We start from the raw sequence: 26,042 nt of genomic DNA on the forward strand, positions 1-26,042 counted from the left end.
TTAGGTGTGGAGAACTCTCAGGTATGCAGGTTTCCTCAAGATGTTTTCCTTTACCGTTAAAGCGATGTTTAATTTATTAAAACTCCGAAAAGTTAGTGGTGTGTGCTCGAAATCGAACCCCCGACCTTCCCAATAGAAGGCGGACGTTTTAACCACTAGGCTAATGAATATTCACTTCTATTTTAACTCGTGCATATAAAAATATCTATAGGCACAATACTCACAAAAGCCTGGATTCTAAGCACTAGAATGTTTCATAGGCCGTACGAGGAACGGTATAAATTGTATTGAATTCTAATGTTAGCCTATTAAATTTGAACAGCGTTTTAGATATTCTCTATTCAGGCGTCAGGTTGCATTCAACTGGAAATGTATCGCAGCTGATCTAGTTTTATTTTATACACTGTAGTAGTTGCCTATAGTGTGAATCAAGTAACTGTAGAGCATTGCATCCAAAGCCTAAAGACGAAAGTCTATAATGAGTTTATCCTGTGGCCCTACCGCGGTTGTTTGACAGCTACAATGTCACGATTGCAATCATCTCTGATTGGTTAATGCTCGCTCACTATTGGCCACAATGAGAGTCGCACAAATTCAGCCAATCAGAACAATTGAGATTGTAATAATGATTGATGCAGGTTTTAGACAATCGCCCTACTGCCTGTGATGACGTATGAAGCGGAAACGTAGAGACTGACAGTTGGCCTCCACAAGTTCAAAGTCGCTCAGCGTGCTATGTGGGTGTTTCTCTAAGTGATAAAACCGGAACGGAAAAGTGTATATATAGGACTAAAGTGCCCAACATAGTTCAAACGAAAAAGCAAGCTGAAGTGGCAGATGGCAGGCTTTGCTGTCGCAGAAATGATGATCGCTGGAGCAGTCATGTTCTGGAGGGGAAACCGCGCACCAGCAAGCGCAGATAGGGATGAACTGTAGCTCGCTGAACGGATGACTTTAATTAAGAAGGTAGCGAGTAATAGGTAGATGAGGAAGGCTGAGGACCGTATGTGGTGGCGCGCTTTCAGGAAATTCTATGTCCTGCTTGATTGTTTTACTTCAATGATTAGATGACTTTGCCCGCTGACCCTGTCGTCTGCCCGCTGTCGTCCATGGTACCATAATAAATAAATGAATAATATCGCGTCCCTCCCGCCGCCGCTTCCGCCCCGGAACATGAAACTAGGAATAAGCCAATATGATGAATAATCATAAAAGTGTATGCTAAACTTTTTTTAGCTTTCCGTTTAACACTAAACAATGTCTGATCTTTGATAATCCTAGGCTGGATTATCAAGATCAGATCCACTTGTCTATTAAAAGATAGAGTAGTCATAGAAAAAACATCCGGGTTATGGCAGGCATAAAGAACCAATATATCTATTAGCTCTACATTTTTTCTTTAGTACCTTGTTCTGACAGTCGATTACTTACTTAGGTAGATAATATTATTGTAGTAATAATTCGAAAAAGAAATACCAAATACTCGTATGCTCGTAGTTTCTTTTTCGAATCGTGCTCGTGGAACTTTTACAAAATTAAAATTTAAAAAAAAAGTCAAATTTGGTGCCTACTGTGTATAGTGAATGATTCCTAAATAGGACTTTAAATTACAAACTTCATGCCTGATTCTCTTTTATATAAACATAGAAGTGCATCCAGCTGGAAATGTTCCTATTGTAACTGGGCTAGTTCCAGACTCCAGTTGGAAAACTAAAAGTTTCTCACGGACTTTTCTGTAAAGATAAGTCCCTCGTTTTGTGTCACCAGTGAGCTTGAAGTTATTGTCAGCTGTAACTCACGCTTTGAAGCTGTAAAGTTAGTTGGGGAACTTTATTATGTTCTTAATAGCTTATGCTCGCAACTTCGTCCGCGTGGATTACACAAATTCCAAAACCCTTGGTTTTAAAAATCCCGTGGAAACTGTTTGATTTTCCGGGATAAAAAGTAGCTTATGTCCTTCCCCGGGATGTAAGCTATCACTGTACCAAAATTCATCGAAATCGGTCGAACGGATGGGCCGTGAAAAGCTAGCAGACAGACATACGCACTATCGCATTTAAAATATTAGTATGGATAATTTCTTGTTCTGAATGACAGCTGTTGATTATCATCTTTGCTATCTTTTAGGTAAGCGCGTTAGGCTGGATCAAGATCGGATATTGTTTAAGTAGAACAATAAAAAAATAAGTTATAGTATAATATGATGATATCAATCCGAAATCTCTTAACATCAATGTCGGTTCATAACGCAATCTTCAGGGAAACTAATCCTATACTGGGTGGTATTAGATATTGGATTAGTTTGATCTCTAGGCTTAGCTTAGGCACAGTCAATCGAGCACTCCGTTACGGCTGATGCGATAGCTTTTGCAGCTAAGTGTACCGAAGCGAACTTAAGTCAAAGGTACACTTATCATCATCATCATCAACCGATTGACGTCCACTGCTGGACATAGGTCTCTTGTAGGGACTAATTAATACTTGGGTAACCACCCCACCAGACGGTAGTTGCACCTTAGAGTGAACTAGAATGAAGGGACTCTCGGTTTGATCCTGAATCGACGATATGTCAAATATTAGGCTATGGTGACGTAAAATCAAAGAAAAATTAGGTTACCTGCGTCAAGTCTGCCAGTGACGTCGAAACCTCGACGTCTTGTTAGAAGTTCTCTAACTGTCGTGAATTACAGGCAATTAGACCTGCGCCACCTGAACTCAGTAGACAATTTGATTTGTAGCATCGAGGTAGATGGGGTGCAATTAAACTAATAAACTATCCTCCCTAAGGTACAGTTTGTGTCGGAACGTCGATTGGCGGAAACACACGAATACAATTAAAGGTACGCCGTGATTGGCTAGTGAGAAAACAAAGTGTCGCGACACACCTGCGTAAATAACGTCGCTGAAAGTTCGGTTGAATATGCTTTTCAAGTTAATGTTATCGCAGTTGTAGTTGTTGCCTTTTGAACGGAAGTCACGTGATCTGTTGTGACATCTTGAGTCGATTTGTATAAATACGGGTGTTTGATGGGTTTTAAGCAGTCTCGTTCCGACTGAAGACTCGACCGATTATTAAATGTTTTTTGTGTTTAAGTCGCCATTTTGATTGAGTGGTTGCAATAGCAATTATTGTGCCCTAATCAAGTTAGGTAATATTACAGTTAGGTTATTGTAAAAGCTAAAACTCTCGATAAGCCTCTGCGCGTCTTGATCAATATTTAATTTCACTTCAGGTATGTTTATATTACGATTACCTATAACACGTTTACTAAAATGCCGCGTTCTCCATAACACTTTCCGTCGGGTGATTATTTCGAGGACGCACCACTAGTCACTACCCATATTTTAAATGCGATAGTGTGTTTGTTTTTTTTGATTTATTGGTTTGTCCTTCAATCGCCGCACCGGGGCAATGGATTGATGCTACTTTTTGCAAGGAAAGGCCTGGAAAGTGACATAGGCTCTTTTTATCCCGGAAAATCAAAGAAGTCCCACGGGATTTTTATAGGTGTAAACGGAAGTCGCGGACATCAGCTAGTTCTATAGGTATATTTCGCATAGCCAGCATTACCTCAAAAAGCGTTACGCTACCGAAAGTTCGGCGCGCGTGTAGTGTCTTTACATCAACATCATGTTTCATCGTGTTGCATGCTGAAAAAGACGCTAAGTTAACGCAAAGGCTGCTAGACAGGCTTGACAACCAAGCGAAACAACTAATGTGCGCCAAGCCTAACCGGTTACGGTGGCTGACGGCTGTCAAGCAAACAGCAGCGCCCTGCAGCGCCTCTATATGTAATTAGTCTAGTCAGAACTGTGCTACGGTGGCATCGTAGACAATTAGCTGGTTTAATAATTATTGCATTTGTACCGACTCGTAGCAATGGTGCTACGAATCCTCTACGGCCCACTACGAGTTATTTTTTAAGGCCTACAAAGGCAAAAGAATTATCCATACTAATATGTATTTTTAAATGCGAAAGTGTATTTCTATTTGTTATCTTTTAACTGCCCATTCGTTTAACCGATTTCGACACACTAACTTTAACTTACCCCGGAAAATTTTAATTTTACTACCTATAGGCGACAGAAAAACAATAACTTTACTATATTTCAGCGTTTACTAGGAGTAGTTTTAAGTTTTGAACTTTATTTGTTCTATTACCTTATTAAGAAATTATAGGTTAATGTTTTCTTAAATGTATTCAGCTACTTAGATTACACCGGCTTAGGTGGGGACATTCAATTGATATGCAAATACACTAAGCACGCAATTTGCCTCAGCTTGCTTGCGGGATTACCTCTCGACGACAAACGGCTTACGATAGTATTGTTTTGAATAGATTTAATGGGTTATTAAATACATTAAAAAAAACCGGCCAAGTGCGAGTCAGGCTCGCGCAATGAGGGTTCCGTACTACAGTCGTATTTTTCGACATTTTGCACGGTAATTCAAAAACTATGATGCATAAAAATAAATAAAAATCTGTTTTAGAATGTACAGGTGAAGACCTTTCATATGGTACCCCACTTGATATAGTCACTCACTTCGAAAGTTGAAAATACTAATTGTTAGTACATGACCACAATTTATTTATTTTTGTGTGATCTAACCCTAAATTCACGGTTTTCAGATTTTTCCCCAAATGTCAGCTCTAAGATCTACCTACCTAGTGTTAACTAACGCCGCCTGCATGCGCAGTCGGTGGGCAGTTGCGATGCAGTTTCAGCAACTTCAATCAAAATGCATCCCAACTGCTATTTTGCAGTCGGTCTACAGTCCAAATGCAGTCCGTCTGTGTAGACAGACACTTAGATCTACTTATCTATTCTTTATACTTTGTGTAATTTTTATTAAGCTCGGAATATGTAAGTGAATATAACTAGGACAGACGGCTTAACTTTTATAAAGTTTTATGAAGTTTAGTCCTCGGCCTTAAAGTAAGAAAGATAAGGGTCAAGCAACTATAAAAGTAGATGATCCATCTACTTATAACTTTTTCAATTTTTCTTTTCTCTTTGTATTACCGGTTTTGATGTGACGTTTTTGGGGCAGATGTTATTTATTTGCCTTGTTACGTTTTGACATATAAAAGTCTTTGTCTTTAAAATTCAAAGATATTACCTTAAAAATAGAGAGTACGCGGTTGTATGTTTGTATGCTTGAAGCGTCCATGAAGATATTTCTTCTTCTACGGATTCTGAGCACACTTAAATTTTAGAATATTTGCATCCTTTTCTTACTAAGGTAATATGAAAAGGACAGACACAGTTTGACGGTTTTAAATTTAACTTAAAGCTGTCAAACCTCGTTACTTTAGCTGCCAGCCGCGAGCCTCTTGTTGAAATTTAGAGTATATAAATGTAAAATTCATGTTCTGTCCTTTTTTAACAATATTAAAAAGAAAAAGATGCAGATACTCTAAATTTAGTTCAGAGAAAGACAAGAGAATCGGCGCCATTTTCCCTCCACTCAGCTCCAACAAAGCTTAAAACTGATGCTCAAATGTTGTTGACATTAGTTGATCAGGTCATTATTTGGACGAGGTCCATCATTTGCTACTGCGACTAACTGCTTGTTGTCGAGGTGTATCTACTAGCATTGTGATGATAGTGTCCAACCAGTGATGTGATTACCATACTATAATAAGTCAATGTGTCCAACCCTTATAACCCTCTTAACTACTAACTTTTCGGAGTTACATGGGTTTAAAGCAATTAAATATCACTTGCTTTCACTGTGAAGGAAAACCTGCATGCCTGAAAGTCCCATCTTAGGCCATATCATCACTTTCCATCAGGTGTGATCGTGGTCAAGCGTGCGCCTATAACGAATAAAAAAAAAAAAATTCTTCATAATGTTCTCAAAGGTGTGTGAAATATGCCGATCTGCATTTAGCCAGCGTGGTAGACTGATAGACTATAGTCATCACGCCTTTCTACTCTGGCAGGAGACCCGTGCTCAGTAGTGTGCCGGCGAAAGGTTGATGATGAACATTCTACATTTAAGTGATATGTTTGAAAAACCTGTTTTATTTGTTGGCAGCATCGTCGGTCTCTTCGCCCAGAACAAAGAAGGCAAGAAGAGAGTGGAGAAAGCGCTGAGTGAGTCTGGCCTGCCCACGGGAAAGAACGACACGATCAGCCAGAGCAAGTTCCAGTTTGAAGACTTCTTTGCCTTCTACAAGAGCCTGACGCAACGCACCGAAGTCCAGAAGATCTTTAACACTCTGTGAGTAACATTTCATGCCTTCTTCGTTTTCAGTTACGACACCACCATGGAATATAATAATAATAATTCCATATGACGAGAACCTCGTGAGAGCTGAGACGGAGAAAAAACGCAAGTATCTCGATCTGGCTCACGAGGTTACCGACATGTGGCATGTGGAGTCCACTGAAACCATCCCAATCGTTATATCTGCGAATGGGTTGATCCCAGTCAGCCTCGCTCACCATCTGAGGCGACTGGGGTTCCGTGGCAGTTCGCTCGCAGCCAGAATGCAAAAAGCGGTCTTGCTGGACTCGGCTAGGATAGTCCGCCGGTTTCTCAACCTGTCGCCCTGACCCCCGGCCGTTTGGTCTCCCCTGCCGGGGTGTAATCCTCCGCCCGGTACAAATATGTATTTATGTAAAGTGTATGTAAGTTTATCTATATTTTTTTATGTATGTAAGTGTATTATATTTCTTATATCACGATAATAATAATATAAATGGACTTGGACATTCATTGAGCGTCTTGTAGTACAGGGTAAGATGGAGGGTACAAGAGGGCGAGGAAGGTCACCTATGTGATGGACCGACCAAATTAAATCCGCTGTGGGCGGTCCCGTGCACGATTGTATCAGACTATCGGCCAGCAGGGAAAAGTGGCGAATGCTCGTGAGGCGTAGGCATAACACCTGCCCCCAAAAAAGTTACTTCGTGATGTCCACGACCACTCTTTGTTTGAGTGTTACGACGAAGTAAAAGCACATTCATTGCCTTCCATTGCCTATAAGATCGTTTCCTTAGAGCAAAACGTCTAAATTTTAGCGGACAGAGCTAGAGAAAGCTGCTATCGACGCATTTGACATTTATAGCTCAGAAGTCGTTCCGAATCTTGAACTTCTTCTGACGCTATAGCTGCTATGAGAGGCTAGATGCTCCGGCTATATACGTAATAGCCAAATCTTAACCCAGCACTTATACATTTCTATGATGGCGTGATTAAAGTCAAAATTAGTTTTCCACGGCCACGCAAACATAATTGTACGTGCCCACGCGAAGAGTTGAATACTGTTTTCGGGCCTTGGAAAAGATTTAGTTCCGGTTCCCGTTAATTTTTTTATGTTATGCGGCTTTGTAACAATGACATGAATTGGAAATATTTTGCTACTTCCACCTCCATATTGAAATTCTCAGCAACGTCAAGAAATTCGCGATGCTCGAGCGAAAATCATGTGAGATACGGTTGGTCGGCTCACCGCTCAATACATACCTGAGCGAGCCAATGTGCAGCCAACCTGCAAGAGGCAATAATTTGGTTAGAAGTTTTAATAATGGCAAATCCAAGTTAGTCTACCTAGTTCGGACCGAGTCCGTGGGACGTGTTTAACGTTTGATAATATGACAAATGCTGAACAAACTTTGGCGGACCCCGTTTCAACTTACTTGTCTTCCTTATTGTATCCATTCGGAGAAGACTGAGAGGGGTGTCAACTTTGTGGTACAAGTTTTGTGATATTATGTTTTGATATTGATATATTGCATTAGACGGTTAACGTCTAAAGGTCCAAACGCACCCCATATCTATAACCAATATAGGCAATCTCTATAGTTTCTTCGAACTATGTGTCCTGTCCATTGCCACTTCAGCTTCAGAACCCGCTAGCTTTGTCGGTTAGTACGGATTTCTTGATTTCTGATTTGATCTCTACATAATATAATAATTTACAACAAAAGTATGCAAACGTCAACGCTTTAAACATAACGTTATGAATATTATGAATGTAACGTCTATTCATAAATCTCGCGAACAATAAACAAGTAAGCAGTACGGTATAAATGGAATTCAAAACAGATCGTGGCAGGTGCGCCCCAGTCAACATTCGACAGACATGACAGGGCGCGTGCACATTACGAACACCGGTTCGCACGCTTGACTCGTGAGTCGAACTCGGTCGTTGGTTTAAGAAACGAATTATTACATAATGGAGGATTTTCTCAAAGAAGTTTTGGAAAAAAGGAAATAGTAAAAAAAAAGTCTTAAAGAATTAAGAAAACAACAAGGAATAAAAAAGTATTACGGTATAAATGGAATTCAAAACAGATCGTAACAAGTGCTCTTTTATCCGCCCCAGTCCACATTAGACATATACATATGTATGTTAGGGCGTGCTCATACTACGAACATGGGCTTGAACGTCAGATTCGTGGGTAAAACTCGGGCGTTGATTTATAAAACTATTTCATCTAAATTTTTCTTTATGTTAAAAATTTAGATAAAGTAGTTTTATAAATCAACGCCCGAGTTTTATTTCTTAATATTATGCTACATGAATAATATTCAAATCGTAAAGCTCGCGTTATGGGTGGGTACGACAATGGTGAACTGAACACCGACCAAGGGAGTACCGCGCTTACTTTTCTCAATTCCCCCTACAAACTGCCTAAGCAGGTTAATGCAGGCGTTTGATGGGTTTAAGTAGTCTCGTTCCGACTCGAGACACGACGACTATTAAATGCTTTTTGTGTTTAGGTCGCCTTTTTGATTGAGTGGTTGCAATAGCAGTTATTGTGCCCTAATCAAGTTAATAATGCAGTTAGGTTATTGTAAAAGTAAAACTCTCGATAAGCGTCTACGCGTTGTGATTAATATTTAATTACACTTCTGGTATATTCATAATAGTAATTTCACCTCATGACGTAATAAATTTCGCCTGAACGGAGGAGAGCTGGACACACAATAGCGCGACTATACTTTTTGTAACGCGTTTAAGAGAAGGTAAATGTAGCATGTCATGCAAATAAACTTTAATTGAGCCATCATCATCATCTCAAGTCTCAGTATCAGCTCAGTTCACCGCGCGCTGGCCAAGTGCGGATTGGCCACACACACCTTAGAACATTATAGAGAACTCTGAAGCATGCAAGTGTCTTCACCGGTATTTTCTTTTGTACACATATCAAACGCACATAACTCCGAAGACTCCGAAATTTTAATCCACTATGCTGTCGCCGCTTTAATTGAATAGTCCGTCTTACATGCAGTTAATATATAAATTAATTGCACTTGGGTAATAAACTTGAAAATGTTAAAAGTCAGTAAAACCGCGCAGGAGAATTATATGAAATCCGTCTCACGGTTTTCCGGCAATTTGAAATACACCAAACAAGAGCAAACTCAAAACTTAACCCCACCGCAATCAAGAAATTTCAATTATTCTGCGCGGTTGTTGCAGCGCTGAACATATTTATCTTAAAGTACAATTCACTTGAAAAGCAAGGAGCCAAAAGCTTAATCTAAATATATAATAAAGGAAAAGCTGACTGACTGATCTATCAATGCACAGCTCGAACTACTGGACGTATCGGACTTGAAATTTGGCATGCAGATAGGTAGCTATTATGACGTAGACATCCGCTAAGAAAGGATTTTTGAAAACTCACTTTTTTGTTCACACAATTTTTTGACAAGAGTCTGTTTCAGGGGATTATAGCAAACTAGTTGAATTTTCATAAATACCGGCAAAGCCGTGTCGCCAAGCGATTTAGCGTTCCGGTACGATGCCGTGTAGAAACCAAAGGGGTATGGGTTTAATAAAAACTGCCATACCCCTTCCAGGTTAGCCCGCTATAATCTTAGACTGCATCATCACTTACCACCAGGTGAGATTGAATAAATAAAATAAAATAAATCCTTTCTTAACGGATGTCTACCTCGTAATAGCTATCTACATGCCAAATTTGGGCCCGATCCATCTAATGGTTTGAGCTGTGCGTTGATAGATCAGTCAGTCCGTCAGTCAGTCTATCAGTCAATCAGCTTTTCCTTTTATATTATATACCTATATTAAAAGATATTTGGCCATCCAAACTTATTGGCATTAAAAAGCTAACTCATTCGAGTTTGTTGACACAAAAATAACGAAGTTGTAACATGTTTGTACAGTACCGACGGCAAGCCGCACCTGTCCGCCAACCAGTTGGTCGACTTCCTGAACGACGTACAGCGGGACCCGCGACTGAACGAGATCCTGCACCCGTACGCCGACATCCAGCGGGCGAGGGACCTCATTAAAGCTTACGAGCACAACAAGTACCACCAGCAGAGGTCGCAATTAACTTTTGATGGATTTTTAAGGCGAGTGGATTTTCTAATTAATTACTAAAACTTACGGGTCGTCTTTTTGGCGCATGATCCCGTTGCAAACCATGTTTTTTATAGTTTATCTTGTTTAATCCTTGTTGAATAAGAGCTAAGCTCAGCTATTAAAAGAAATTACATCGATCCATGCACATCTCTGGAAAAAAAAGCTAGGCATACGGACGGACGGACAGCGGAGGCTTAGTAATAGGGTCCCGTTGGCACCCTTCGGGTACGGAACCCTAAAAAGGTTGTCTTATTATGAAAGATCAGTTTGTTCCAGCTCCTAATAAACCGCTCCTGTCAATAAAGAAGCGCACGGGCGTGAATAAACCCACCACACGTCAGTCAGTCGGCACAGTACTACACTCACCGCTAGTAAACAAACACGATCCGTATATTGGATAAACAGTCTACTGCGCGATGCCTCGCACACGTTGATACGTGGAGTGGAAACACAGAAAGGTTGCCGGTCCAAACCCCACCCGTTGCACTATTGTCGTACCTACTCCTAGCACAAGTTTTTCGCTTAGTTGGAGGGGAAAGGGGAATATTAGTCATAATTAACACTGCTAATATTCTTTAAAAAAAATAAGAAAGGATTTTCAGAATTTCCATTTGAGCGAAACCAATTAATTAAAAATAAATAAAGGTAGGTATAGTGGTACCTAATTGATAAGTGATTAAAATAGGGTGTACCTATGGTGGTAGATTAGAGGTGACGTCACCACCATTTAGGTTCGGGTGTGCAAGGGAGAGAGTGGGATGATCCGACCACGCCCCGCTCTTTCCCTTGTGTCTTCATTTAAATTTTTATTTACTGCCTCAGTTTACAACCAATTTTGCTGATGTTTTCACAGAAAGCGTTCTTTTTAATTGTATTTGATGTATAAAATAACAATAAAATTACACATAGACACCTTATATAGGGTGTAACCAGAAGACTAGCAAAAACATAGCGTTATTATTATACTACCTAAACACAATCCAATACCAATAACCATTTGCCTCATTTTGTAGTTTTAGTAATTAAGTATTTTTCAAACCCGCAATGTATAACGTACAAAATTCGGGTCAATACCCCACCTACGACGCGGCATTGACTCCCAGTGACCTACTGACGTAACGTTCGTTGACCTCTGGCGTCATTCAGTCAGTGTAGGATATTTTACTTATATTTATTTTTTCGTGTTTTTTTTGTCCTACCTATCATATCAATAATCATCAGTACTATCACCTGTCATCGTTTCTGCCAGCGTTCTGGTTACACCCTGTTTTATGATTTTGTAAACGTATACTCTTGTTCGCAGGTTTCTAATGTCAGAAGACAACCCGATAGTCGCGCCGAACAAACTAGACCTGTGTGACGACATGGAGCAACCGTTGGCACACTACTTTATAAACAGTTCGCACAACACCTACCTCACTGGGCATCAGATCACGGGCAAGTCCAGCGTGGAGATCTACAGGCAGGGACTGCTGGCCGGGTGCAGGTAATCATCAGGAACACTGGAATTGGGTATTTTCCTACTTTTGAATTTGATAAATAATATTACTTTATTATTAACTAAGATCAAACTAACTAAGATAATGCCGTACACTGAAAAAAATATTAAAATCCAACAAAGATTTACAAAGTTACAGGCATTTTAATTTTGGAGTGGGAGGGTCTTCTATCCCTTTCTCGCAAAACGAAAATTAGTATGAAACCGCACGAAGCTACTATGGCATTAGTAAATGTGACGTCAAACTGCTGTATCGCTATCTCTGTCTAATCAGAAATATTTAAATGCTTATAACGTTTTTGTTATTTGATCGATTTAATTAGTTTTTTCAGTTTACTTCATTATTTTTATTCTAGTTTATAATAAAGTAATAAAAAAAATAGAGTCAAATACCCAATTCAGTAGCTTTTGTCATTGTCATTATGTTGTGGTTGGCTGAATTTATGGTATTCGTGTTGCAACAGTGATTTGTAGCCAAGAGTGAGCGAGTGTCAACCAATCGGAGGTGATTGCGATCGTGACATTGTAGCTGTCATTTAACGGTAATCGGCAGGCCGATTGCGAATCGACTGCATCTATCATTTAATGACAGCATCAATGTCAAAATATGGTTTTCCTATCACGGTTCGGTGAGACAGTCCACAAAGGATAGATGTGGACAAAAAAATGTTTTGACAGTTCATTTACACTATCGATAAAATTTATTGTATGAAAAATGCTATTGCGGACGCGTTTTGAAGTTTGATGTCATATAAGAACCTCGACAAATGTTACGTCAAATGAGGTTTTCATTGAAACAACTCGAGAGGTGTTTTTATCAGTGACATAAGCTATCCGCAAATCGTTTTACTACTCATATTAATTAAAATAAAGTTATGAAAGGGATTAAAAAAGGCTATAGTAATTCTTCTGCTAGATAAGAAATCAATTATTAATTTTAGAAGATAGTATAATAGTATAAAAGTATTTTTAGATTAATGTAAGTCTCATAAGTACTTTTAAAAGAATATGTGATGACTCTTTCATTAGTAGGTTTGATGCACAGAGTACATTAAATATAGAGGTATACTAACACTGAGAAACGAGAATCACAGAGTACTTTTTACACGCACCTATAACTTCTTGGAGAACAGTTATGTGCATTTTAACTAAATAATTAAATATCATTGCTTTAACGGTGATGGAAAACATTGTGTGGAAACCTGCATGCCTGAGAGTTCTCCAAAATGTTATCAAAGGTGTGTGAAGTGAAGTCTACCAATCCGCATTTGGCCAGCATGGTAGACTATGGCCAAAACTCTTCTCACACTCAAGAGAACCGTACTCTATAGTGAGCCAGCGACAAGCTGAACATAATAGTATAGGTACCTTTGACTCCTTTGAGAACAATATGGAGAACTCTCAGGCATGCAGATTTCCTCATGATGTTTCCTTCACCGCTAAATCAAGTTAAGTATAATTAATTGTTTAAAACGCACATAACTCTTAGAGATGCGTACCTAGAATTGAACCCCCAACCTTCAATTATTCAGAGGTGGACATCCTAACCACTAGGCTCTTCGGGGAACTTCTAAAATTATTCCCCAAAGTAATGTCCAAAAGTCAAATCATTTTCTGATTTAATTGATTTAGCTTTGGAAATTACTTTGGAATTTAAATTATTTAAGCAAATAAAACAACAGTTTGATGATTTTTTATGTATTCTTTTATTAAAGTAGATTAGATTCAGACATTTTAATTATATCACCATCTGCTTCTTATAATAAAACAACAGTTTGATGATTTTTTATGTATTCTTTTGTTAAAGTAGATTAGATTCAGACATTTTAATTATATCACCATCTGCTTCTTATAAATCTAATCTGGCACCGTTCATTATTTTATTTGTCTCTGCACGGGGTCCAAGAGCTCGAGTTCACAACATATCCCAATCCATATCTTTGTCAGGATGAAGAAATGAATGCAGCACTGTATCACCTTTGCCTGAAAAAAAATTATGATAACTGAGAAAGTGACCACTGACTGTTTTGCTTAATCTATACCACTAGGCACTACCAGCTTCTGTTTAGGTATGACGTTGTCTGCGAAGACTTTAGAATCAGTGTATATGGTATCTTTGTTACTAATTTAGCTAATCCAAATTGTTTCTTTAAATATTTGTGGTGCGAAGGAGTAAGAAACATCCAAACTTTCATATGAAGAGCAACGTTTTAGGCAGCTCTAGATACATAAGGAAACATACTCGAGAAAGCACTTGTAGTGTGGAGGTACTTACTATGAAGTCATAACCACCAGTAGCAATGGACTCAATTTGTATAATAGGTACTTTATGAAACGCTGTTAAAACTCCTCTAACTTTTCGGAGACCATTGTAACAACTAAATATCACTTGCTTAGCTGTGAAGGAAAAGGAAGATCGTGAGGAAACCCGCATGAGAGCCTTTACTTGAATTGAATGATAACGTTTGTTAACTTACGAGTTCTAACTTCCAAGCAGCCACATTCCGTCAATAAGGGTCCCAATACTTAGGCAAATCAGTGCCCAGGCATTTGCGTATAAGTTCGGTGAGAAAAACTGAAGTCTCCGGAGTCCGAGGAGCAAGCAAAGTTGCAGAATTAATCACAAAAAACAAACGCGTAAACTAAGGAAAAACAACAAAAAATTGTACTTTGTGGTCTGGGGTTCTAAATAGTTAGGTACCACAGACTAACTACTTATTTGTAATAAGTAACGTAGCCAAATTTAGGAGACTGTTATGTCCATGTAAATTGCTAGATTACCAAGTGATTACCATAGATATTCGATTTAGTCGGGTTATAAATAGGTCCGTGCTACCAATACGTCATCAAAATGTCGATAATGACCAAATGCGATATAGTGCATTAGTCGTCCGCGATAGCAAATTTATCAACTGTAACGATCACGATTCTTAAGGATATTTCTATTACGATGTCACATGTCAGTTTACGGCAATCGGCCCGCGGCTGCGCGATTGCGGTAGAATGACTGCTACAATATCACGATCGCAATCACCTCGGATTGGTTCACACTCGGTTGGTTGGGTCGCACTATTCTATACAAGAATGGCACAAATTCAGCCAATCACACCAATTGAGATTGTAATAATAACAGAGGTTTTACGAAATCGCCCTCTATGTAAATTAAGAATTTATTTGTACGATACAGGTGTATACTATAAAATTATCATTTCATGATAAAATAAAACTAAATTGCACCCCAGGCTGACATACACAAATGTAAAAGCCTGTTAATAAAAGATTTTTTAAAAAATGCACTTGTTCAGAGCCAAGGCGGGTCGCTAGTAGTATGAAAACATGGACGCTTTCGAGTCCTTCAACATTGTATCATAATACTTTTCAGTGCAGAAGAAATTCAAAAGTACCTAGTTCTTTTAAATTGTATTTAAACTCCAAAACAAGTAGTATCCGTGTAAAAGTAAGATCCATCGTCAAAGTACTCTCAGAGTATTGCCAGTAAAATAGTAAATTTGCCCACTCGTAATTTGTGTACTAAAATATTTTATGGCCCGTGTTTCACGATCTATTTATTGTTTGTACTCCGCTAGGATAAACAGTCTACATATTGCTCGAGTGTATTAGTAGTAAAAAATACATTAAAAAATTAGTAATTAGAGTTAGAGTAGGTAATCAAAGGTTAGACAGCGGACTGAAATATAGAAGGCGACTGAATTAAATTCCTAAATTAGTAATTAGTAGCTAAAAGGTTAGGTACCGGACTGAAATAATATCGATTCAAATGAACGTATCCTCTACCTAAACTGTATTTATTTCTTTAGTATATAAAGATAGATCATCTGTAAATAATTTATGCTACTATATCACTGTACATACACATCTCTGTTTAGAGTTAATGGGAAAAGCTGACTGACTGACTGACTGATCTATCAACGCACAGTTCAAACTAGTGGACGGATCGAGCTGAAATTTGGCATGCAGATAGCTATATTATGCGTAGACATCCGCTAGGAAAGGGTTTTTGAAAATTCAATCCCTAAAGGGGTAAAATAGGGGTTTGAAACTTGTGTTGTCCACGCGGGCTAAGTCGCGGGCATAAGCTAGTCTATAATATAAAAATGAATCACTAAATGTGTTGGTCATCGCAAATTTCGAGAATAGCTGAACCTATTTTGCTAATGCTTTATTAAATTTTAATATTCCTTGAAGTACGAGGATGGTTCTTACGGAGAGAAAAATTAAAAAATTTGAATCGACTGTTAGGCGGAACAAAGTTCGCCGGGGCAGCTAGTACTTAGTATATATTATTATATCATGTTAGTTAGCCAAAGCTATGCTGTCACATTGCCGCCGCAATCGTTTTTGTTATCAATTAATTAATTTGTACCGCACAAAATCTCCTAAATTAACGTAATGGGCGTTTAATGCCGTAACAAATTAATATAAAATGCGTGTTATCAAACGTGCTCAGCAAGTAACACGTTTGCGAGTAGACGTAGCGCTGTTGACTGTAGAAATGATTAATCTGGCTTTACAGTAATTAGTTGTTCACGTTGTTGGTAGCATGCATAGTAGGTAATAACAATCTGTGTAATGGTTGTTATTCTACTGTCTAACATTGTTTGTTGATCAGAATAAATGATAAAAAGAAGCTTTGTATATTCGTTTTACATTGTAAAGGTTTCAGTTAGGTTCAAGTGGTTTTCATTACAATTTAGAACATTCCGATCAATCCTATCATTTGCATTCCTATCATTTATATTAATAACACATTCACATAGTGAATAGATTAGGAAAGCTTTGCGATGGCGCGATGAGTTATTCCAAAGTATAAATAAATAATTTTGGAAAAAAATTTAAATACATGTAAAAAATTGCAAAACTGGCTGTTATTGAACCTACATCCCTCTGGCTATCGCAGCCTTGGAGTGATGTAGCCCGCTTAGACCACGATCCCTTCACTGTCGATGGCAAATTTTTCGATATGTAGATATTTATTTAACTCGCATGGCGACTGGTAGTGGCATCTAGCAACATACATAACAATTGAAGATCTACTTTTAAAGGCTCATGTTACTATGTACCATATTTTGGACCTAGTGGTCAGGTTCTTTGGCAGAGGATATCGTTGCATATTTCTCCTCCCCTTTGAGTGATGTGGCCTGCTTACAGTCGCTCGATGTTAACGACTAGGCTCGGTGTAAACATAAACATCGGGCCCGCTTTATTGGAATTTTACGCGAGAGGTAACTGCTTGGACTAAATTATTTTTGGCGCATCCTGCCGATCGATATTGATTGGTTTATGATCTAAAAACGTCGATAGATATATTAATTTGAGCTAAAATTGTGCACACACTAAAATTTTCCATACTTTACGAACTAGTGGCATTGGTAGTACTTACAGTTCGCGACAAGTCAAGATGGCAATCGGGAAGGGAACGCTCCGCACACCCCCCCATCCCTGCTCTAACCCGGTGCGGGCGAGTGCGGGTGTGTGGGGCGTCCTCCCGCATCACATCCCGATTACCATCTCAACCTGTCGCAGACTAGATCTTGTTATCGGTCTTTAAGGTACCCTTTACTGTAGGAAATTCTAAAAGTAATGCCACTATTTTTAGACCTGCTATTCTGTAAGTACACCCAACACGTTAACACCTTTATCAGTTATCACCCACGTCACCCTCGCTGTAATATTTGATAGATGTCAATTTAGGGTTCAAACCGAGAGTTTCCTCACTCTAGTTCACTCTGTAAACGTAGCACGGCATGCATGACTCACGCATTTACCAACTTTATTATTATTATATATTACTACTACTAATACTCTTAACACCCGTGTAAAAAATAAAAACCGATAAGAAATATAATACACTTACATAAATAAAAAGAAATAAATCATACACGTCACATACGTTACATAAATACATATTTGTACCGGGCGGAAGATTACACCCCGGCAGGGGGGACCAAACGGCCGGGGTCATGACGCCAGGTTGGGAAATCGGCGGACTATCCTACCCGAGTCCAGTAAGACCGCTTTTTGCATCCTGGCTGCGAGCGAACTGCCACGGAACCCCAGTCGCCTCAGATGGTGAGCGAGGCTGACTGGGATCAACCCATTCGCAGATATAACGATTGGGATGGTTTCAGTGGACTCCACATGCCACATGTCGGTAACCTCATAAGCCAGATCGAGATATTATATGTTTAGTTATAGTTATTATTATTAAACACAGAGTCCCTTTGGAAAAGTCAATAAAAGTCAGAGTGTTAAGTAATTTAGAATCCTCGCTGAATAAAACCCCTAGTGACTAAAGCGTGAATTTTAATGAGACTTGAATATGTAAGTACTTTAATTATTTATTTTTTACGCTCTTTTCGTTTCAGATTAGGCACTCGTTAATGACATTGGGATTCATTAAAAATTTCGTTTGTTGTCCATTTCCATTTAATTTTTTCATTAGTGGAAGCTTAATCTAAAGTAACATTACTTATTAGCCCATAGGCTAGAATTCGGGAGTTAGACCCGTTTAGAATTTAGACCCGTTAATTTATTTTAGAGATTGTGTACAACAGACTCAGCGCTATATATTTGCTTAGTCCGCCGAATTTATGCGGGTTAGCTAACGATCAATTTCGAGATAAAAGTTCGTATATGCTATAAAGGTTAGGTAGGCCTTTTAAAGGTGATAACGATAACCTATACATATAATATATTAAACTCTAGTTGTGTGGACGATACCTTTTCAAAGGTACAAAATACCAATTTAGCTGGTCAGAATGCATTCCATACGAACGAATATTGTTACTTTGTTGATTTCTGGCGTTTTCGACACACTAATACATAGTTTTAAAAAATCGTGCAAACGAGCAGTTAGGTCCCCTGATGTTAAGGAATTACCGCCGCCCTTGAACATTTGCAGCACCAGAGGAATAGCCAATGCTTTGCCGGATTTTCGGCTTTGTTGGTCCGACCCTTGAATAACCCCATGTTGAAATCTCGGGAGAACAACGCCGAAGGGGGTTGGTTCCACAATTTGCATAGTGCAAGTTTTCTAGATCTCGTGTAAAGTTAATTCGATAAATGAATTAACATTTCGACAAAAATTAAAGCTCATTTTCTCGGAACAAATTAATATAATATTACTAAATGATACTTACCCGATATATGTTTAAAAAAAATTACGGCATAAAAAGTAGCAACTCTAGTATAACTCAACTCAACTTTAGTATAACTCAATGTATACCTATTACCTAATCTATCTCCATTCCAAATTTCAGCCAAACCCGTCCAGTAGTTTTTGCATGAAACAGTAATGAACATACACATATACAAATACTAGCTGATGCCCGCGACTTCGTCCGCGTGGAGTTAGGTTTTTAAAAATCCTGTGGGAACTCTTTGACTCTCCGGGATAAAAAGTAGCCTATGTCACTCTCCAGGTCTTTATCTATACCCATGCAAATCACATCAATCCGTTGCACCGTTGCGACGTGATTGAAGGACAAACCACCAAACAAACACACTTTTGCATTTATAATAAGGGTACTGATTCATCTGTATAATATTAGTGTGATAGTGTGATTAATTGAATAAAATGTTGTTCAAAGGTGTGTGGAGCTAGACTTCTGGAACGGTCGAACCGAGGAGCCCGTGATCGTCCACGGCTACACGTTTGTACCTGAGATCAGCGCGAAGGAGGTCCTGGAAGCGATAGCCGAAAGTGCCTTCAAGACGTCCGACTTCCCCGTTATACTTAGTTTCGAAAACCACTGCAACCCAAGACAACAGGCCAAAATCGCCAACTACTGTAGGGATATATTCGGCGAAATGCTCCTCGATAAACCTTTGGACTCACATCAACTTGAACCAGGTAAGGCACATATTTTAAAGTTTTAACTCTTGTGTCATGCCATATACCTACTCGTGCCCAATTTTTAAAATTCTTTACTAGCCTCGAAAGAAACAGCTATTGTAGGGATATATTCGGCGAAATGCTCTTCGATAAACTGAATTCACGCCAACTTGAGCTAGGTGAGCTGAATAACTTCTCAAATTCTGATTCTGAGTTTTGAAAACTACTGCAACCTTCGATAGCAGGCCCAAATCGACACCTACTGTAGATAGATAGATAGATTATATATCGCCAAGCCTTTGAATTCACATCAACTTGAACCAGGTAAGAGGAGTTTACAAATTATACGAAGTTTTGAAAACTAAATTTACGGCAAGAGGCCAAAATTGCGAATAATTTTACTTATTTAGGCAGGTCCAAACAGTTTACAAGAAACTTATTGTAAGGGTGGTAAATTGGGCGGAATAGAAATATACCCGGATACGGAATAATCTACCACCTTACAAAGATTAGAGGAAAAAAAAATAATTTTAATTTACTTTACTTGATCTATCTACCTAGTAAAGAATAGAAGCTAGCCGTCGACTCCCTTGTAATGCATATGAGGTGTTATAAATGAAATTTGCTAGATGTTAGGCAAAATTGTTTTTAATGTAACTTTTACCGGGGTCGCTTAATACAGAATGATGGCTAATAATGCTTAGTTATTCTAGCTTAATGCCAAGACTTAATTTAGATACATTAGAATGACTTAGGTAGATAGTACATAAGATCTATGTTTTAAATTTAAGATGCCATTGGCATGGAATAGACAATGACACAGTAAAATTCATAAAATTGTTTCAAAATAAAAGCTCAGTAGTAAAGACAGGGTTCTTACTGTACACATACACTAAGAAGGTTCACTAAACTGTTCCAGGATACAAACATTTGCTTACTTGTAGGTGCGAAGACTGCAAGGTAGCTGGACGGCATCGGCCACGATCCAAAACTCAATTTATTTGATTCTTCACAACCGAAATGTTTCATTACAAAGATTTTCACCAAGTCTTATCCATAGAAATTAAGTTGCCAACGTGAATGTGCAAAAGAAATAAATACGAAAACCGAAAACTAAAAACGGAAACGCAAACGGAAAACGGAAACTAAACGTAAAACGTAAACGTAAACCCTATTGAACTCCTGGCCACCAATGGTTTTCAGAAGTCCACCCACAACCCATTATCCTCATTTATTTGGGAAGATAAAATAACTGGAACTGGAATGAAATCATAAAATTAGGATTTTCTCTAACCAAACCGCCATTTTGTCGAATCCACATTACTTGATTTTTCACTCACCATAATTGATGAAACATTGAAATACGTTAGGATGACTAAAATTTATAACTATTGTATTTTCCCAGGCGAAGCCATGGGCGAAAAAGAATGAGATTTTCCTGGAACGAAAAAAATTCGTCTTCACATGTTGACTCCAGAGAAAATTCTAAATCTCACCTATCGGTGTTGCCAGACGCAACCCGAGTGTGGCCGCTCTCAGTTAGTTTGATCATGAAGCCAATTCATTTTTGAATATTTGCGGAACCTAAGGATATATTATAAGAACCGTTTTGTTAATGACTTAACAATAAACAAATGATATTATGGTTTTATTTAATTATTTTGTTTTATTTTTACGACAATTGACAACGAAGCAAACGCCATCTATTGTGGCTCGAATGAACTCTGAACATCGACCCACGCGTAGTTCTGCACCTTGATGCTAGGTGGCACCAACATACTTTGAACAAAATAGATTTTAATTAAAAGCGAAACGCTAATTAGTAGTTCAAAATTTACAACGTCACAATACTTCCCCTCCTACGAAAAGGTTCAACAGGTTGAACCACGCTGCCCTCAGCGTCATCCAACAACTACTAACAATTTGCCTGAAACAAACAAACAAAAGAAACACAGAAGTTACGCGTGAACGCACATCTATTACTAACAAGGAAAATTGTCTAACAAAATAAATATACTGAAAACAGTGTAAGGTTTTATACATTATACTTAACTACACAACCCTAACTTCTAAAAAGAATATATACAAAAAAACTTCATGGTGTCTAAGACACTTGAGTGGAAACATCTTGGCATCATTCTTCAGCTGACTGATAGAATGCGTCTAGGCCTACGGTGGTTCACTCTTTTAAACTACCATCGTAATATTTGTTACTCAACAAATACGGAAAATCTGGTTGTGAACGGGTCCATCTGATATGGCAACCGTTCTCTATCCCATTCGGAAAAATAAAACCGAATCAAAATCGGAATATGAGAAAAAAAAAAACGAAATAACTCTCCTAGAAAATAGATCTCGGAACAGAATCGGAAAAATAACAGAAATGATCCATTATCTAGAAGGAAAACGAAAACAAAACACAAAACCCCCCCTTTTCGTTATCCCCAAAGTACGATATTTGCATTTTTACTTTCTCAACCGGTTGGTCTACCACAAGCATTCCCATCATCACATATTCATCCCTACATACATCCACTACATTCATCCTCAACTGAACCATGGTAATGTAACTGTTAACTCAGAACATCACTACACTCATACAAATTCCTAATTGAATATTGATAACTTAAATATTCAAACAGTTTAGACCAAACTAAGTAATGGCAAATATCTACTTCTTAATATCCTTAATATGCCAAGTGCCTATTGGGTGGTTGTCAGCTACTCTAACTAGTTCGTAAACCAAAGGTGACAAAACCTTGACAACCCTGCACTTTTCATACTTAGGTGCCAGCTTAGCTGCGAAAAAATTTGTAGCGTCGCTTTGTGGATAGGTCTTTTTCCACACTATATCCCCAACAGAATAGCTTGCAGACCTACGCCTTAAGTTGTAATGCGTTGCATACTCTGCATGAGCCTGAAACAAATTTCTCCTAACCTGACCAAATATGTCCTCCAAAGTTCCAAACTTTCCTGCGTATTCCTCCCTTGGAATTCCGGCCTCGTACTCCTTATCCGTGTCCTTATAGAAGGAACCATTTAAGACCGGTTCTCTAGCGTGGACAAGGAAGAACGGGGAGAATCCAGTGGATTCATTAACCGCACTGTTTATGGCGAACTGGACCTTGTACAGGTTTTCGTCCCAGGACCTGTGGTTATCTTTCACAAAAGCGGCTACAGCAGTCATAACAACCTTATTGTACCTCTCAACAAGGTTAACTTGCGGAGTGTACAGTGGTGTGTAGTGTAATTTCGGAATATTATAACGCTTAATGAGATTACGGAATTCAGATCCTGTAAATTGGGACCCATTGTCCACAATCACAGTCTCTGGAACACTATGGTTCAAAAATACAAAATTCTCTAGCGCTTTAACAACAGCGGCACCTGTGGCACGCCGTAACGGAAACAACATTGTATATTTCGAAAAACAACACGTCACCACAAAAAGAAATGTAAATCCTGATTTAGACCTAGGCAAAGGTCCGACTAAATCAGCCGAAATGACCTGAAAAGGTCTCTCGCAGACTTTAGGCTTCCCTAGCAGACCTGGAGTGGCTGATGTCGTGTGTTTATACGCAGAGCAAGTATCACAATTCTTAACGTACTCAACCACGTCCTTATACATACCACGCCAAAAATATCTGAGGGATAATCTGCGATGAGTTTTGAACACACCAAAATGACCTGCAGTTGCATCTGCATGGTTTTGTTGCATAATTCTAAGGATGTCGTTCTTGTGGACTACCTCTTTCCAGTCGAACTCACTGAGAAGCTGGTATTTACATTTACTGTAACGATATAGTTTATCGTTCAAAATACTAAAATTCGGAAAATTTGCTGGATTGATTTTACAGCCATTAAATGTTTTGTCATACCAGTCATCTACCAAAACTTGTTGACTAGAGTTATCATTACGATCACCAACTACATCTACGTGTATGAGTCTCGACAAGGTATCCGGAACTACATTATCACAACCCTTCCTATGTTCGATAACAAAATTATACTGTGATAATCTACAACCCCATCTGGCGAGTCGTCCTGAGGGATTTTCTAAATTTAAGAACCACTTTAGGGATGCATGGTCTGTGATAATTGTGACTGGCTTGGAACCAAAATAAGCCTGAAATTTCTCCACTGCAAAAATCACAGCTAGAGCCTCGCGTTCCGTCGCGCTGTAATTCCTTTCGTTTTTATTTAGGCTCCTACTGACATACGCAATGGGATGATCGCAACCATCGGTTTCTTGCGTTAGCATACCGCCAACACCATATGCAGAAGCATCACAATGTATTTTGAATGGTTTTTCAAAATTCGGTACCGCAAGAACAGGTGCGGTTACCAACGCATTCTTCAATGTATTAAATGCTACCTCTGCCTGTTCGCTCCACTCAAATTTAGGTGCGTTCTTTCCTTTACTCGTTAGTCTATTGAGTGGTGCAGCGATGGTTGAAAAATTCCTAATAAAGCGCCTGTACCAAGAACAAGTGCCTAGGAAAATCTTTACCTCCTGTGCAGTTTTTGGGGTCGGAAAGTTCAAAACTGCGGCAACTTTTCCAGGATCTGTGCGTAAACCAAATTCATCCACTATATACCCTAAATATTTCAAAGAGTTTCTAAAAAATTACATTTATCAAAATTTATGGATAGTTGAGCCATTTTTAGTTTATCCAGAACTCTGTTTAATAAAATTAAATGGGTTTCAAAATCAGCAGAACAAATAACAATATCATCTATATAACAAAATACTATTCCATTTTCAATATCACTACAAAAATTTTGATTAAATAACTGGTCCATTAACCTCTGCTGTCGTGCTGGTGCACCGCATAGGCCAAACGGCATGACTTTAAATTTGAATAACCCTCTACCAGGAACTGTAAAACTGGTTTTTTCCTGAGAGTCGTTAGCTAATGGAATTTGCCAGAAACTTGAACTTAAATCAATCGATGATAAAAACCTTGCCTCTTTCAAGCTATCTAGAATTTGTGGAATGTACGGTATTGAGTATGAATCCCCCTTTGTCACTGAATTTAATTTCCTGCAATCTAGGCAAAATCTCCAGTCTCCATTTGCCTTTTTCACTAAAATTGCTGGGTTATTCCAAGGGCTTTCACTCGGAGTAACTACGTCCATTTCCAGCATCCTATCTAACTCTTTACTTAAAGCTTCCTTCTTTTCGGGAGAAAGTGGATATTGTTTTATTTTTATTGGCAAGGCATCACCGGTGTCAATAACATGTTCAATTAATTTTGTTCTACCCAATCCAATTTTCTTTGAAGAAATATCTAAAAATTTATTTACTACAGACTGGGCTAATTCTTTCTGTTGAGATGATAAGTTTTCAAAAGAAGTGATGGTATGAATTTGTTCATTATCAATCGCACAAATATTGTAAAATTGAGAAGGTGCCTTAATTAATTCTAAATTATCAAAAATGCCAGGGGCTAACTGAAATGTTTTCCAAAAGTCACAACCAAAAATAACATCCGCTATTATAGAGGGTACTACAAAAAATTTTATTATGTGAGTTACGGAATTATAAGTAATCGGAATAAACATATAACCCATGCAATCAAGTTTGTCTCCATTTGCCACTGAAAATGTGGTATCAATACTGCTATGCAATTTATAACCGAATCTCAAAAAAACCTTGTGCGCCTGGTTACCCAAAATTGACGCGCAAGCACCGGAATCTAGTAAACCTGTAATCTCAAAACCGTCAACAAAAACCTTTAAATATGGCCTAAAGTCTCGTTTATCCACTGAATACAGAACTGTGTCAGGTAAAAGGGATGTTTTGTTGTTAATGACCAAGTTCTTTACTTGTGTCTCTGCACAGTTCTTACTAATTAGTTTTTTGAATTTTTGTCCGGAGCGGGTTTACTAGTCGCCTTTTTACTACAACTTGGACATGTCTTTACTGTAAAGTTCTGACGTCCACACGAAAAACATCTAATAAATTTCGGAACTGTCCTGCAAAATTTAAAGGAATGGTTACCCTTGCCGCACTTGTAACATAGTTGTTTATTTGTTTTCGTAAAATCAGTGCCTTTACCTGTATCAACCTTAGGTGCAGGTGTGACTGAAAGTGTGTTTATCTGTTTTGTCACTTGTTTGTAAGCAAACTCTGAACTTAAAGTTGCCTTACTGTTAGTAGGCTCAGAAAATAAGGCGGAACGCTGCCTCGCAGCCTCTAGTTTGCGACACTTTTCCTTCAACATTGCGACAGACTTAATGTCAACAAGAGCTAATTGTTCTGAGTAAAAAGGGCGAATATTGTGTAATAAAATTTGTAACTTTTGTTCTTCGGAAAGTGGTGTTGACAACCTTG

At 38.5% G+C, this 26,042-nt stretch overlaps 1 protein-coding gene across 1 annotated transcript in view; it reads left to right on the forward strand.

Moving 5' to 3' along the window:
- Plc21C (Phospholipase C at 21C) overlaps nt 1–26,042 on the forward strand; it is a 132,184-nt gene that overhangs the window by 65,711 nt on the left and 40,431 nt on the right. Inside the window, exons 5-8 of the mRNA XM_034970898.2 lie at nt 6,044–6,229; nt 10,151–10,342; nt 11,656–11,838; nt 19,461–19,723. Coding sequence (XP_034826789.1) covers nt 6,044–6,229; nt 10,151–10,342; nt 11,656–11,838; nt 19,461–19,723 — 824 coding nt within the window. The remainder of the gene's footprint in view (nt 1–6,043; nt 6,230–10,150; nt 10,343–11,655; nt 11,839–19,460; nt 19,724–26,042) is intronic.

The sequence above is a fragment of the Maniola hyperantus genome, chromosome 8, assembly GCF_902806685.2.
Source record: "Maniola hyperantus chromosome 8, iAphHyp1.2, whole genome shotgun sequence".
In the NCBI taxonomy this organism is placed as follows: domain Eukaryota; kingdom Metazoa; phylum Arthropoda; class Insecta; order Lepidoptera; family Nymphalidae; genus Maniola; species Maniola hyperantus.